General features: G+C 55.2%; 2 protein-coding genes across 11 annotated transcripts in view; one reads left to right on the top strand and one right to left on the bottom strand.

Moving 5' to 3' along the window:
- Positions 1 to 3,901, bottom strand: part of MORN1 (MORN repeat containing 1) — a 52,425-nt gene extending 48,524 nt beyond the window's left edge. For 9 of the 10 annotated variants that reach the window (XM_045803467.2, XM_045803470.2, XM_045803471.2 and 6 more), the window contains exons 1-4: positions 3,625 to 3,901; positions 2,912 to 2,983; positions 1,091 to 1,189; positions 429 to 539 (exon numbers count right to left, since the gene is read on the bottom strand). In XM_045803467.2, the coding sequence (XP_045659423.1) occupies positions 429 to 539; positions 1,091 to 1,189; positions 2,912 to 2,983; positions 3,625 to 3,700 (358 nt within the window). In that variant the 5' untranslated portion in view covers positions 3,701 to 3,901. Of the gene's footprint in view, positions 1 to 428; positions 540 to 646; positions 1,067 to 1,090; positions 1,190 to 2,911; positions 2,984 to 3,624 lie in introns of those variants that run through there. The other variant, XM_045803475.2, reaches the window with a different exon arrangement.
- Positions 3,902 to 3,964: 63 nt separating this feature from the next.
- RER1 (retention in endoplasmic reticulum sorting receptor 1) lies at positions 3,965 to 14,718 on the top strand. Its single transcript, XM_045803478.2, has 7 exons — positions 3,965 to 4,104; positions 7,678 to 7,765; positions 8,916 to 9,020; positions 10,366 to 10,465; positions 11,923 to 12,001; positions 13,313 to 13,448; positions 14,039 to 14,718. The coding sequence occupies exons 2-7, from the start codon at positions 7,685 to 7,687 to the stop codon at positions 14,126 to 14,128; spliced, it is 591 nt and encodes a 196-aa protein (XP_045659434.1). The 5' UTR covers positions 3,965 to 4,104; positions 7,678 to 7,684; the 3' UTR covers positions 14,129 to 14,718.
- The last annotated feature ends 35 nt before the right edge of the window (positions 14,719 to 14,753 follow it).

The raw sequence follows: 14,753 nt of genomic DNA, 5'->3' as shown, positions 1-14,753 counted from the left end.
GGACCTGCAGCTTCTCGCCCTCCAGGGGCCCCAAGGCTCTGGGCCAAGGCCCGGGAACCACTAGCCCTGCTGGAGCTGCTGCGACCGCCACGGAGAGGCGACCCCACTTGAGGCCAGAGGTCTTGCCCAGCCGAGCCAGGGACAGACTGCTGACCCCTGGGATGGCGGGTGAATAATTCAATGGCAGTTTTTTGGGCTGCTAGATTTTAACCACAGCGGTGAACTGATGCAGAACTTATGGTGTCAGCCCCAGCAGGCAGGGTCCCCAGGCCACAGCCCCCACGCAGAACTGCAGCAGACGCAGTTCTGGGGGCAGAGAGAAGGGCACCTCTGGTTCGGAAGGGTGGATGTCAGGCCCCCTGAGTCAGATCTCGGGGATCCCCACAAAGCGCCCTGCCACACTCAGCAAGCTCCTGTGGGTATCAGACCTTCTCTCAGGCCGTGGGAGAGCTCCCCTTCATAATGTCCGCCAGCTTTGTACTTCATGACGCCGCGTCCTTGGGGCTCTCCCAAAACAAACTGTCCAGAATAGGTGTTCCCTGGTGCAGATGAGAGAGGGGACACATGCGGGTTAGAGCTGTTCCTGGGTCCCCTTAGGTCCATAGTCACACCCCTCCCGCCCCTCATCAATGGTGGCCGCAAGTACCATTTCAGAACACGTGAGGATGTCTCTTTATCTCCCGTTTCCCTTGGCTAAGGAGAGAAAATAGGATTAGGTGGGTTTGGTCCTATCCTCCTGGTTACTATAGGAGCGTGCAATTCCCCCACTCTCGGGCGCAGAGGCCCGGTTCTATGATGACCCTCTCTGTGGCATCCAGGTGCCCAAGGGCAAAGGCCTCTCTGGGTCAGAATCTGTGGGGGTGGGCCTTCTCTCCACGGAGAACAGCCACCATGCTTGCCTGGGAAGGTCTGTGAGTGGCTGCCCTTGCCCTCGGCTGGCATGCTGCTGACACGGGGTACGTGATGGAAACCAGAGGCCCACACTTCACAGACGGAGGTGCCTTTTGCATCCAGAAGCCAGGGACAACTGACACCAGAGATGGTTTGTGAGAAAGGAGTCAGCATGCCCGCACCTGTCTCCACTGCTAACCTGATGAGGCCCAGAGCCGGCAGCCTTCCCCCGTGATCTCCCCGTCCACAAACTCGCCTTCGTAGTAACTCCCGTCTTTAAACAGCAGCTTCCCCTGACCTGGGGAAAGAAATCATGATGTGAAGTCACACCAAAGGCGGAGAAACCCCTGCTGCCCATGTATGGCGGGACTCGTTTCTCTGAGGGAAGAGCTGGGCTTTGAAGCTCTCGGGCCTGCGTTCAGCTCTGCCTCTTGTCCTATGCCTGCTCTCTGCAAATTCACCTACATACACATTTCTCGATAAAAACGTTCTTGAAACATGACTAAGGCCCTCTGTCTCTGCCAGGATGACAGCAAAGCCATCCAAGTGCAGGGAGGTCCCACCCCAACCTCTTCAGAGGGGACACTACAGTCACCTGGCCTCCATCAGCACTGGGGCCTGAAGAAACGGAGTCTGTGGACACAGGGCAGCACTCAAGAAAACATTTAAAAAGGGGGCACTACTCTGTCCAGGCCAGGCTCTCGCAACGTCTCAGACACAAGCCTCCATGCCCGGCCCAGAGGAAGAGAAGCAGAGATTTCAGACAAAAGTGAGAAATGTCTGTGTGGCAGCAACACAATACAAGTCAAACGCTTAAAAATACAAAACAAAATACTGGCAACCAGCAGACACCAAAAGAGCTCATGTAAGAAAATGCTGAAAGACCAGTTCTCCAGGAGAAAAACAGACAGAGGATATGAGCAGGCAGAATCCCCAGACATAAGACTGTGTGAGCGTAAATGTGGGAAAGTCTGGGCCCACATCTGGGGAGCACTCCAGCGGCTCACATTTGGTACTTTCTCTCTTTTAATGCTGAGACTTTCTACAAAAGTAGCTAATCTCTCTCTTTGAAAAAAAAACAAAAAAATTTTTTTTTGTTTAATTCAATTTAGGTAACAAACACTGTATTATTACTTACTGGGATAGAATTTAGTGATTCATCAGTTGCATACAACACCCATGGCTCATCACATCACGTGCCCTCCTTAATGCCCATCACCAGTTACCCCATCCCTCACCCCCCCTCCCCTCCAGCAACCCTCAGTTTGTTCCCTAGAGTTCAGCATCTCTTATGGTTTGCCTCCCTCTCTGTTTTCCTGTTATTTTATTTTTCCCCTCCCTTCCCCTATGTTCATCTGTTTTGTTTCTTAAATTCCACATATGAGTGAAATCATATGATACTTGTCTTTCTCTGACTTATTTCACCTAGCATAATATTCTCTAGTTCCAGTCACGTCATTATAAATGGCAAGATTTCATTCTTTTTGATGATTAATATTCCATTGTATATACACCACATCTTCTCTATCCATTCATCTGTCGACAGGCATCTGGGCTCTTCCCATTGTTTGGCTATTGTGGACATTGCTGCTGTAAACATGGCAGTGCAGGTGCCCCTTCTGATCACTATGTTTGTACCCTTTAGTAAATACAGGAGTGGGTAATCGCTTACTCATCAAAAATAAACCATAAAGGCAATTTTCACTTTGGCAAAGACAGACTAACACCCCAGGGAGGATTTCTAAGTTGGGTCTTCCCCTGCCAGGTTGCCCCAGAGCCTGTGAGAAGGCTGCTCCGCAAGGGGTCTCCCAGGGCCCTGGTGCTGCTGCAGGGCCCCAGGATGTCTTGTCTGGTGAGCTTTAAAGAAAGCTGCAGGGAATAGCCCTGCCTGGGCACCAGTGAGTGGGAGTGTGGGGGCCCATGCTGATGGCTCCCAGTGCCACCTGCCGGTCCAAGCTCCCCGAGGACACGGGCTGTCGGTGCAAGGTGGCAGCCGTGGGAACAGACCACAATTTCTCACCGTGTTTCTTCCCTCCTTTCCATTCTCCTTCATATCGAAAAAAAGAATTCGGGTACACATAGACGCCGTAACCTGAATATGGAAAAGAAGACGGACGGGTGAGCACGTGGTGCCAGGTGAGCCTGCTGACAACCAGCAAACCCTCGGGTGGGGCGGTGTGTGGGCCCTGAGGGGGAGGGTGCAGGATGCGTGAGCACAAGTCCCTGAGAGGCCGCGGCTGGTGGAGGGGCGACGGTTGCTGGGTGAAGGTGAGGTACGGGGTTGAGGGGAAGGCGCCAGCCCTGCCATCTTCCTGCAGAACTCACCAGTGGCCTTCCGTCCCCTGAGGACAAAATCCACACTCACACCCAAGGGGAACGCAGGGCTCCCCTCCCCACCAGCCCCGTTTCCACCGCGCGACGCGGGCAGCGTGGGAGTCACCGGCCTCCTGCATCTGCCACAGACAGGCTCGGGCTCCACCCGAACACGGTTCTTCGGACCTACGAGCAGCGCCCAGCCTCTGAACCGCGCGTCCGGGGCCGGGCCGGCGCCTCCCGGCTCGCTCCCCAGGCTCCGCCGCTCCGGGCGGGCGCCCCCACTCCCGGGGTCGGGACTCCGGGGCTCCCCGCGGGCTGCTGGCTGGGCTTGGGGCCAAGAGCGCGCGGCGGCCGCCGGGACCCCGCTCGTCTCCCCCCCATCGCGGACGGAGACCGGCCCCGGCCTGCAGCCATTACCGTCCCGCGGCGGCCGCCTCGGTGGGTCCCGGACCGGCTGGCCGGAGATCGGGCTCTCTCGGCCCGCGGCTGCCATCTTGCCGCTAGGGTTTCCTTAGCAACCGCAAAGCTCTCCTCCATTGGCCCGTGGGCCAGTCCTTGGGCGATAACAATCTCTGGAGTGGAGTTATGCCGGCCCGGAGCCCGTAGACGCAATTACGCATGCGCAGCACGGCGCATTTCCGCAGCGGATGTCCCTTCCGCCGAGGGGACCGCCCCGCCAACGGCCTGAGCACCCCGCACCGGAAGCGGAAATGGTTGGAGGCTCTCGGCTCCGCCCCGGCGGCCATCTTGGAGGCTCCGGAGGCGGTGCTGCACAGGACAGAGCGGAAGTGCTCGACTGGCCCTTCCCGGACCGTGCGAAGCGCCGGCGCGGCCGCCTGCCCGCGTCCTCCTTCCCGCGGCCCTCGGAGACCGCGCTCGGCCGCAAGGAGCGGCGAGGTGCCGGCGGGCGGCGGGGGTCCGGGCGGGCGGGGCGGGAGCCAGGCGGGCGGGGCGCCGGGCTAGGCCGAGCGGGGGCTGGGGTCGCGAGTCCTGGGCCCCCCGGGGGCGCGCAGGGACCGCCCCCCGTCCCCACCCGCGGGCGCGGCCCGGGAGGGGTTGGCTGCCCACTCCAGGCTCTTGCGCTGACGTCCGCTCTTCCTTGTCGGGTCCTCACTCGGTTCTGGCGCTCGTCTGTAGGGTTTGGGTAGGAGAGCGACGAGACGAAGAGTTAGGTTGCTCAAGGTGATCTCTGGAAATACTGCCCATTACGGTCGCAAAAGCCGAAGTTCTCCAGGCCGACTTTGCATCCGACGGTGCTCCCGCGCCGGGGATCGCACAGCTCACAGCCTCCCTCGCCCGTGAACCTTCTTCGGGGCTCCGGTCCCTCGTGTCCTCAGAGTCGAGGCGGCCTGGGAGTCCTGAAGTTCCCCCGAAGCTCGTTCTTCTCAGTGGGGTTGGTCTTTCACTTCGCGGGGATAGAATCCCCCGTGAGTGAGCAGGGTCCTCGGTGATTGAGACCCAGCTCCTGTAGAGCGCAGGTGGTGACCTCGGCCAGGTGCGCCGTGGTCAGGGCCAGGTGGAGACCTCCAGGGTGGTCATGCCCAGAGGCGGGAGGAGCCCTGGCCGGGGAAGGCGGTTTCTGCTAAGAATGAGTAGGTGACGTCTGGAAGGACATTTCAGCGGAGGGAACGGCACCAGAGGTTGCAGGTGAAACTACCCTACACCGGACCTAGGAGGAACGAGGGAGGAGGAGCGAAGCGTGGATGACCCGGATGCCTGGCAGAGGGATATGATCCTTTAAATGCCATGCTTGCTGTTTGAGGAGTGCAGACACTGGGGCAAGTGGGGCCCTAGGACTAGGCACATAGAGAGTTTTGTGTGCACAGTTTTAGGCATGACAGTCAACGGTCTGTCCTTGGAATGGTTTTATTTTGCTTTTTACCTTTTTTTTTTTTTTTTTTTTTTTTGGTGACTGAGCATCAAACAGTTAAATCCGACAGGTAATTTGCTGATTGCCTGCTGTGTAACAGGCCTTTTTAGGTGGCAGGGCGCAGCAGTGGCCCAGACAAGGTTTCCCCCTGAAGAGGCTTACATTCTAATAGGAAATAGAGAAATAAACAGGATGAAAATCAGAAAATGATTGTTCTATGAAATAAAAACAGGGTGATGTGACTTAGGGATTGTTGACGGGGTCGGCCTCTCTGCAGAGGTGGCCTTGAAACTGAGCAGAGGGAAGGGGATCACAGACTCACTGGTGCAAGGCAGGGCCAGCACTTCTGAGAGAGGCCAGCACACGCCCTCGATGCCAGGCTCTGAGGCCTGCACAGCTGACTCCCGTCAAGAAGCCTTTGAGGAGGGCGCAGAGGTGCTGTAACCCCATTTCGCAGATTGGAATGAGGGGTCGCTTGGGCCGTCCTGCTAGGAAGTGACCGAAACTGGACTCTAGGAGGAGAGTGCTTGACTCCAGAGTTCACTTGCTTCGAGTACTGTGACAGTCTCCTTGAGACGTGGAGAGCTACGTGACGATGGGTGTGCTGCTTGTCAATCAGAGGCCGGCTGATGTGTGTTTGAAATAGTCTCCGCACGTTCATCTGAGAGAAGGCAACGTCTCTAGCTAGAGTGCCTGCTTCCAAGGCTTGCCAGGCATGTTCTCATACTGCTTTCCTGCCTCGGTTCAAGGAGAAGCGTTTTACTGGTAAACCCTTGGTCATAAGTAAAAGCAGAGGAAATTTGTGAGGATCCACAGAATAAGGAGTATTACTGATGTAGCTTTCTGCTGGCCTGGCTTTGGCCTAAATGGGGAGGCCAGCCATCCTAGGGAATGAGTTTTAATTTAGCCCCTTTTAAAATATGGGATTCTCTCACTTGAGTGTAGAAATGCACCTCCTGAAGAGATGGGGCCCTGGGGCCATAATTCATTGGCTCAGTTCAGTCATTTGTCTGTATTGCCTGTGTCTCTCCTGAGGGCAAAGGGCATTTCCCCGTCACCTCCTTGACACTCCTGGCCCTCTGCCTGTCCTTCCTCTGCCCATCCTTCAGCGGTTATGGAATCAGAGTTACACCTATAACGCAGACTTGATACTATGGGGTGCTCAGGTGGTCTTAATACCTCAGTTGTAATTGGAAAGTTTTCCAGTTGAGGTCTAGGTCACATGAGCTGCTGACTTCATCTCAGAAAGACGATGTTCTGAGCACTCGCTGTGAGGATGTGATTGAGAAACATGGCCCTGGGCAGGTGTGGGTTCAGCTTGTAGCCCTGTGCGAGCAGGCTGGCCAGTGGGGCCACCGCAGTCGTTGTGAGCCTTGCTTTCCTGTGATGTGTCCGTGAGTGCCATTAGCCAGATGAGACTGAGGCTGTGCAGCCATACAGCTCAGGGGCCTCGGACACGGACGTAGAGCCGGAGTCTGTGTGTGCTTCTGTGCCCCAACCCTGCAGCGGTACTCGTGGAATTTGCTGCACACAGGTTTTGGGGGCAGAGGTGAGCTTTGCCCAGGCATCTTCACAAGCACCTCAGTCGTGTGGTTTGGGCGGCAGTGTGCTCGGAGAGAGAGGCTGAAGTCTGGTAGAGCAGCCCCTGACCTTGGGCAAGTGGCTTAAACTGAGACTCGATCGCCCTTAGTAAGATAGGGGTGATTAAGCTCACTTGGTTATCTGGGTTCTCATCAGTTAATTCCTCATGGAATCCACAACAGCATGTTGAAATAGTCAGGAGCAGATAGGATCAATTCCACTTACAGATGACGAACTGGGGCACAGACGGTTGGCTCCCTCGCTGGGAACCGGGTGGCATTTTCCTGTTTGTGGGGTGGAGAACCGGGCCCTGAGAGGACCAGGACTTGCACAGCTGGCTGCTGGTGCCCTGGGGAGCAGCCTGGACAGAGCCCAGGCCCGGCCCTGGAGAGAGGGGTTGCCGGGGGGGAGCCCTAGGAATAGAACAGAGGAGGGAGACATGGGCACAGTGGTCCGTGAGGGAAAGTGTGTTCACAGGACTCCACGGTCAGCAAGGGCAGCTCCTGGGGACCAGCGGGAGGAGTGTGGGCCAGGTGACATGAGCAGAAACAGAAGTCTACCCAGTGCTGCTTTGAATGTCAGGCACCATTCTGGCTCTCCACCGGGGTCTCTTGCTTCTTTTCTTTTCTTCTTCTTCTTTTTTTTTTTTTTTAAAGATTTTGTTTATTTTAGAGAGCGCGTGCATGCATGCTTACGGGCAGGGGGTGGGGTGGGGGGAGGGCAGAGGGAGAGGGGGAGAGAATCTCAGGCAGACTCCCTGCTGAGTGCAGAGCCTGACGCAGGGCTCCATCTCACCACCCTGAGATCATGACCTCAGCGAAAATCACGAGGCAGATGCTTAACCAAGTGAACCATGCAGGTGCCCCGCTTGCTTGTTTCTTTTTACTGGACAACTCATGGCAAAGGCACGGAGAAAGTAGTGAATACGGAAAAGATTTGCTTGATAGTGTTGGTGAAAATAGGGCAAAGTGATGAGAGCCTTGAACGTTTTCGTTTAAAGTATTTTGTGTGTTTCTCAGTTACAGAATGTCCGAAGGGGACAGTGCTGGAGATTCTGTCCACGGGAAGCCTTCTGTGGGGTACAGATTTTTCACAAGACTTGGACAGGTTGGTTTTTTTGTGGATGAATTGAAGAACCAGCTTGATGAACAGATCAGTTGAACTGAGTGAGAAGCTTTCGACCCTGGGACGTGTTCCCCCGGGTCACGGGTGCGCTGGCTGCTGGCTTTCCCCAGCCTCGGTTTATACTTTCTCTCCGCTGAGAATGTGCTCATGTCTTTGGTCCTTCTATAAAGGGCCAGACAGTGGTTTAGGCCTTGGAGGCCACCTGTGTTCTCTGCCATACACTTGTTTTCTGTTTTTTTGTCCCCCAACAACCTTTAAAAACATGAAAACCCTTCTTAGGTCCTGGGCGGCATGGCTGTGCGCTTACCTAAGTCCTCTCTCCGGGCCACCCACCTCCACGTCCCCTGGCCCAGCTCTGCACTGACCTGTGGGTTGGACCTGTGGGCTGTGCTGAGGCCTGCCGCAGTCAGCAGTGCCCGAAGCTACGTTCAGACACTGAGTTCAGAAGTCTGATTCAGTGAACAATTGTGTATACTGATGTTTTGGCTTAGAATTAAAAATGTATGTTCTTAAAATTAAAAAAGAACATTTGGAAAACTTCATAATTATTGAAGCCAGGTGGTGGGTTCTTTTGATTTTATGAACGTCTGAAATTTTTCATAAAAAATTAAAAGTTTAAAAATTAATTGCAAAGTTAAAATTAATGCATATATGTGTGCTAATTATGTGTACCTGCACACATGCATGTGCGTGTGTGTATGGTTACAACCAAAGATTCCTTCCGGAAACTCCACTGCTTTGTGTCCACCACGCCGAGCCGCACACCTGCCTGCGGTCAGGCTGTGGCTGCCTGTCCTGAGAGCAGGGGCAGGGCCACCTGGGGCCGTTGGGCAGGGCTGGGGCCAGCTCCGGGGAGCGGGGTGGGACTCAGACTGAGCCCCAGGTAAGGTGCCCACGTTCTTCGTGCTCTCGCGGTGAAGTTAGGTGACCTCGTCACGAGCCCTCAGGCTCATGTTATCGGATCGTCTGCCGTGCGAGATTGTTCTGTGCTATTTTTGCTTTAGGTGTGGGCCTGTTTCAGGACTTTGGGTTAATCACAGTCACTGCTTTGTGTTGTTGACTTAAAGCCCGAAGCTGGTGCTCGTGGGCGGTGTGCTCTGTGGCCCAGGGTGCGTGAACCCCTGTCTTCTAGGTCTACCAGTCGTGGCTGGACAAGTCCACGCCTTACACGGCCGTGCGGTGGGTGCTGACGCTGGGCCTGAGTTTCATCTACATGGTCCGAGTTTACCTGCTGCAGGTGGGTGCGGGCTGGGGGCTGAGCCCCTGCCATCTCCACACCGTCCATGTGGCCTTGGACGGGATGCGGGTTTTCCCTTTATTTCCGGAGTGGGAGGGATCGGGGTAGCAGGATGCAGCCTGTGCGGCCTGGCTAAAAGTGACTTCGAATTCACCGTAGTTGTCGTTAGGGTTGTTGTTGCTTGAATGGGGACTTGGTCCATTCTTCAACGGAGAGAGTGACCTGGAGACCTCGATGTAGGGGTGCAGGGGGATGGGGATGCAGCTGTCTTCTGAACCGAGTTTGCACCTGCTTTGGCAGCGCTCAGGTGTGGTCTGCAGCACGAAGCCAAGTCAGCTTTCCACATCTGGTCTGTAGTTTTCGGGCTTGAGAGGTTTTAAGGCAGTAGGATTCCTCTTGTTTGCGTGCACATTTTTTTGGGGTTTTGAAATTGGTAATGCAGTGCATTCTGGTCTAGTAGGGTAAACTTGGTGCTTTTAAAAATGAATTTAATCGCAAGTGCATGATGGCGTGCAAGCACTCCCATCTCTTCACATCTCCTGAGGAGGGTTTGGCTCCACAACGCATTTCTGTTTTTGTTTTCTGAAGATTTTATTTATTTGAGAGCGAGCACGCACAAGCCAGGAGAGAGAGAGGGAGAAGCGGGCTCCCCACAGAGCAGGGGAGCCTGACGCAGGACTCGACCTCAGGATCTCAAGGTCGTGACCTGAACTGAAGGCAGACGCTTCACCTGACTGAGCCACCCAGGCGCCCCTCCATATTTTTTTAACCTCATTCTTGATTTTCCAGTTCTGGATTTCTTCTGGGCAAAGATTATTAACAGCCTGACCAGTGTGTGGTAGTGTGAGGGGCCCACCAGAAGGAATAATAGCCAGCATATTCTGAGGGATGGCTCAGATCCTATATTCCGGTTCAGGTAGCCATTGGTGAGGCAGGGTCGGGGTCAGGCGTACGTGCCAGCATCCCTCAGTACCTGGTCCACACCCGCCCCGTGATGTGGCCCAGCTCGGGCGTGTGGCTTTGAGGAAAGCCTCCTCTTCTGCTGCATCCCTGGCGGGGAGCTGGTGGCTTCAGGTGGTCATGCACCTACCTGGACCCTTGGAGAAGTTTGCCGTGTGCACCGTGGCTTGTCTGCTCTCACACTCACAAAGTAATTTGAGATAAACTGTCATTGTGGGTGTTCACTGTGCCTCTCTGTCACTTGTTGCAATCTCCGGACTGGAGGTAAGTTGTATGTGTTTTGAAGTTGAGCTAAGACAAGGTCGTGAGTTGCTGGAATGTTGGGGGACTGGTTCAGGGCCCGGGCGCTGGGCCGCGTCACTGACTGAGCGTTCCTCTCTTGCAGGGCTGGTACATTGTGACCTACGCCTTGGGGATCTACCATCTCAACCTTTTCATAGCCTTCCTTTCTCCCAAAGTGGACCCTTCCTTGATGGAGGACTCAGGTACAGTAGCGATCGGCTGCTTGGCTCTGTCTGTGTGGGAGGCTTGTGATTTTGTACACTTCACAGATTGCCTCATTTTCTCTAGAAACCCAAGAAATCCAAACTTTTGAGACTGTCCTCTTGGTGTTTAAAATGTGCTTAGAACCTCGGTGATAATACACGTGGGTGTAGATGGAGGCGTTAAACCTTGGTTGTCAGGCGGGTGGTACTCCTGCCCCTCTGTTGCAGATGAGGCCGCGGAGGCACCTGGGTCACGGGACTTGGCCAGGGTCACGTGGCAGAGTGCGTGGGGGGGGGGGCGGTGGTGCACTCCCGCCTGTCCTCATGTCCTGTCTACGCTCCTCGGGTAGGTGCCCTTCCTGGGGACCCAGAGGTTTCCATGGGCAGCTTGCTGAGACCAGCAGTGCCCACTGGGATCCTGACCGTTCACAGCTGGGCCCCGTTGAGGGCGGTGGCGCTCCCTGATTTCCCAGGATGACGGGTTGGAAAGTTCTTGGCTCACACTGTTCCTGGCCATACCTGGGCCAGGTGGGAGGGCCAAGTCCACACCCGACTGTCCATCCGGGGAGGGGGAGGTGGGAGGCACAGATACATGGAAAGTCGGTCACTGCTGCCAGCATGTGTTGCTGCTGTCGGAAAAACCCTGGCGCAGCCGCCTGCCCGTGGATTCCTTCTTGTGACAGCAGTACTTCCTGAGTACTAGGGTGCTGCTTCTCCAGGCTGCCCAAGTCCTGACCAGAAGCCTGTGGTTTTTCTCTATGGAGTATTTAATGAAAATGTGAAAGGAAACAACACTCCCGTTTGTTGCCATTTGGGGGAATTGGAAGATGATTAGGAGAGCTTCTTTGTAGGCCTCGGTTTCTCTGTGTGTAGCTGGGGAGGGTGCCTGCCTTGGGCAGGGTGGGGCGGGGCTGCCTGACTGTACCCAGCTCAGTGAGGGGGGGTTGCTCATCTAGGGAGGGGTTCAGCATGGGGGGGAGGGGTCAGCCTGAGGGGCTCAGCCAGGGTGGGAGGGGGTCTCAGCCAGGGGGGGCTTAGCATGGGGGGGGGCTCAGTGTTGGGGGGCTCCGTGTGGGGGGCAGCTCTTCTGAGTTGGGCTCTCAGCAGATGAAGCTGGTGTCTCTCCATCCTTTTCTGTAAACGCTCTCATTTTCCCTGTGTGCTTTTGTATGCTACAGTTGACGTGCGTCTGAAAATTGGTCTGCAGTTTAATTTTATGCGATCATTTAAAACGTGTAGTTCTTTTAAAAAAGAAATTCTATTCTGAATCTTGAAAGCATTGAATTGATTTCTGAATCAGTTGAAGGTTCCCTGTGTTATGTTTGGTTAAATAACATAAATGTGTGTTTCGTGCGTGAGGCCTGCTAGTTCAGAAGCTCTGGGGGGACTTACAAATGTCGTGATGGGGGCAGGTGGGTGAGATGCCTGCCTCGTCTCACTGACATTCTGCCTTTCAGATGACGGCCCCTCATTACCAACCAAACAGAATGAGGAGTTCCGGCCCTTTATTCGAAGGCTTCCAGAGTTTAAATTTTGGTGAGTTAATTCCTAAGGGTAGTTGAGAAAGACACTCGTCCTCAGTGTGGCTAATAAGACTGAGAACAGAGGGTTTTTGTTCTGGTTAGCCGGCAGAGACTTCTTAAAGAAACGAGAGTTTTATTGTGTGTGTTTGTTTTGAACATTCATCCAAAATGTGAGCTGCTGTACTTGGCGGGGCGTGGAGGCAGGTCACAGGGGCCTCTGTAGGAGAGCCCAGTGCCTGGTGCCTCTTTGGAATCTAGCGGAAGAGAAGCTGCTTCTGGGGCGGAGGGTCCTGGGTATGTTCAGACGTGGGCCTCGGGAGGGATGCGCGCGCGGGGTCTGGCTGCCCTGCACGGACCGGCTGGCCTGTGTGCTACTCCTCGCGCTGCACGCCTTCTGCTTGCTGGCATGAGTGGACCGCCTCCCCTGCCCTCCTGCTCGGGATGTCTGTACAGAGGCAGGGCTGGGCCCCTCCAGAGCAGGTGCAGCCTTGGGGAGGTCTGCTTTCACTGGAAGTGCTGTGCTCTGGGGTGGGGCTTGGATGGGACTTGGCTTGTCCCTCAGGCCTCCTGGAGGCGATGACATCTGTGTGATGTTGCACGAGGATGCGTGTGACAGGTGGACAGGTGACCCCTGCTGTCATGCATGAAGAATGCATGAAACATGCATGAAGGTGACCCCCACCGCATAAAGGCTGTGACCTCGTCTTTCCTATATTTGTTGGAGCAAAAACCCAAAGGGAACGAGCTGCCGCACCTTGACTTTGCGTTCTTAGAGCTACGTGTGAGATGTGGCAGGCACTCCGCAAGTCTGCCAGTTGGGTGTGCGGGGCTGGGGCGAGAAGGGCTGGAGCGTGGGCACTGCTGGAGAGCGAGCAGAAAGCGGGCAAGGTGGCTCTGCAAGTGTCCGAGGAAGTTGGCCTTTGTCCTGCAGGAAAGGGTATGCCAAGGAGCATTTTCAGTAGGGCCATGAGTCCGGTGGGCTGGGCCCTGAGCTGAAGGGAGCCCCCTGGGTGTCGCCAGTGTCTCCTCAGCAGTGCACAGCCCAGGGCAGAGGCCTGCCAGGCGTACTGGGCTTACCCCGGGGGGCAGACTCAAGACGCCCACGTTGGCCTGAGCAGCTGCACCTCTTCGCTGAATGTTTCATACTCTGAAATTTTCAAGGAAACTAGGGGCTTCCAAGGGACCGAGGGAATGCAGTGGTCGTGGTTACACATGCTGCACTCTGTAGGAAACGCGCCACGCCGCTACCGCCCCAAGTAGGGATGCTGCTGTGGCCCCAGCTGGCGGGGCAGCTGGTGGCACTGACTTCCTCCCCTGCTTTAAGGCACGCGGCGACCAAGGGCATCCTCGTGGCCATGGCCTGCACCTTCTTTGAGGCTTTCAATGTCCCGGTGTTCTGGCCCATCCTGGTGATGTACTTCATCATGCTTTTCTGTATCACCATGAAGAGGCAAATAAAGGTGAGCGCGGTGGGCACCGCTGCCGAGAGGCGCCGAGAGCCCGCGTGGGCCTTGTCTGTACCTGGACGTCACGTTGCTCTGTGCGGCAGGGACACGGCACACCGCCTTCCCGCCGAGGTGGCCACCATAGATCTGTCCCACAGTGCAGTTGTCCAGCACACAGACTGCTCCCTGGGGGCCGGGTGGGAGGGACCCTCCGTTCTGCCATGCTGTCCTCACTGGAACGTCGTCCTGGGGCCCAGAGCCTAGGGCCCACCAGCCAGTCAACAGGTGCTATGCCACCATAACCCTCAAACAGCTCCCAGGGCAGCTTTCCCCCCCACCCTCCTGGATATATCACAGGGGTCCCCAGCCCTGGCCCTTCCTGCATGCGAGGGGTCAGGAAACTTTTCTCAGAGCCTCGGGATTTCCAGTGAACTTGGTCGGCTCAGTGGGCTCTGGAGAGTTTTGCTGTGTCACTGGTGGGGAGGGGCCTGGAAGCTTACTGGAACCCTGGTCTCCTTGCCTCGTGCATAGAGAAGATCAGGATTCAGGTTTGGAGAAACTGTGGTTCATCGCGAAGCCTCTCATATGAGTCTGTCTGTCCGCAGCACATGATCAAGTACCGGTACATCCCGTTCACGCACGGCAAGAGGACGTACAAGGGGAAGGAGGACGCAGGCAAGACGTTCGCGAGCTAGGTGCTCAGCCGGACCCATCACAGTCTGAGGACGGTTCTGAGCCATTGTAACAATGCCTTCTTCCTTCACATAAAGTAGTTGATTTCGAGGGAGTCGAATTTTCTTTTTAAAAAGGAGCTTCAATTATTTGTAACTGAAATATCAGGTTCTTGAAGAAACTGACATTTAAACCAAATTGCATTGATTTATTTTTCAGTGACATTCAAGTGTTGAAATGGATGGAATTCTAGTAAACTGCTGGCTGGGCGGACAGTCGGGAGGAGGTGGGGGGGGGTGGGCGGTCTCTGTTGTCGGGCGGCTGTGGAACACACCTACACGGAAGGAGCCGGGTTGCGCCCCAGCTGCCCCCACCCTGGACGCCCTCGGCCACGTCACTCAGCTGGAGGATGAGGCTAACCTGATGCCTGCACGTTGGAAGAACATTTGAAAGGTGATTTCCAAGTAACTCGGGTTCTAATGCCAGTTTCCCAATTTCATCTCACTAGAGATGTTTAAAGTTGGTCTCTATCATAATGACTCAAAACTTTGTTCTTAATTACCATGATTGCTTTTGAGGACCTGGAATTATAAATATATATATTATATTTTAATTGTTTGGAATTATTTTGACACATTTCTTTGATAC

Source organism: Ursus americanus, chromosome 33 (genome assembly GCF_024610735.1).
Source record: "Ursus americanus isolate L20-20 chromosome 33, mUrsAme1.1.p, whole genome shotgun sequence".
In the NCBI taxonomy this organism is placed as follows: domain Eukaryota; kingdom Metazoa; phylum Chordata; class Mammalia; order Carnivora; family Ursidae; genus Ursus; species Ursus americanus.
Note: the sequence above shows the minus strand (reverse complement) of the source record. Positions and strands in the feature narration are given on the sequence as shown.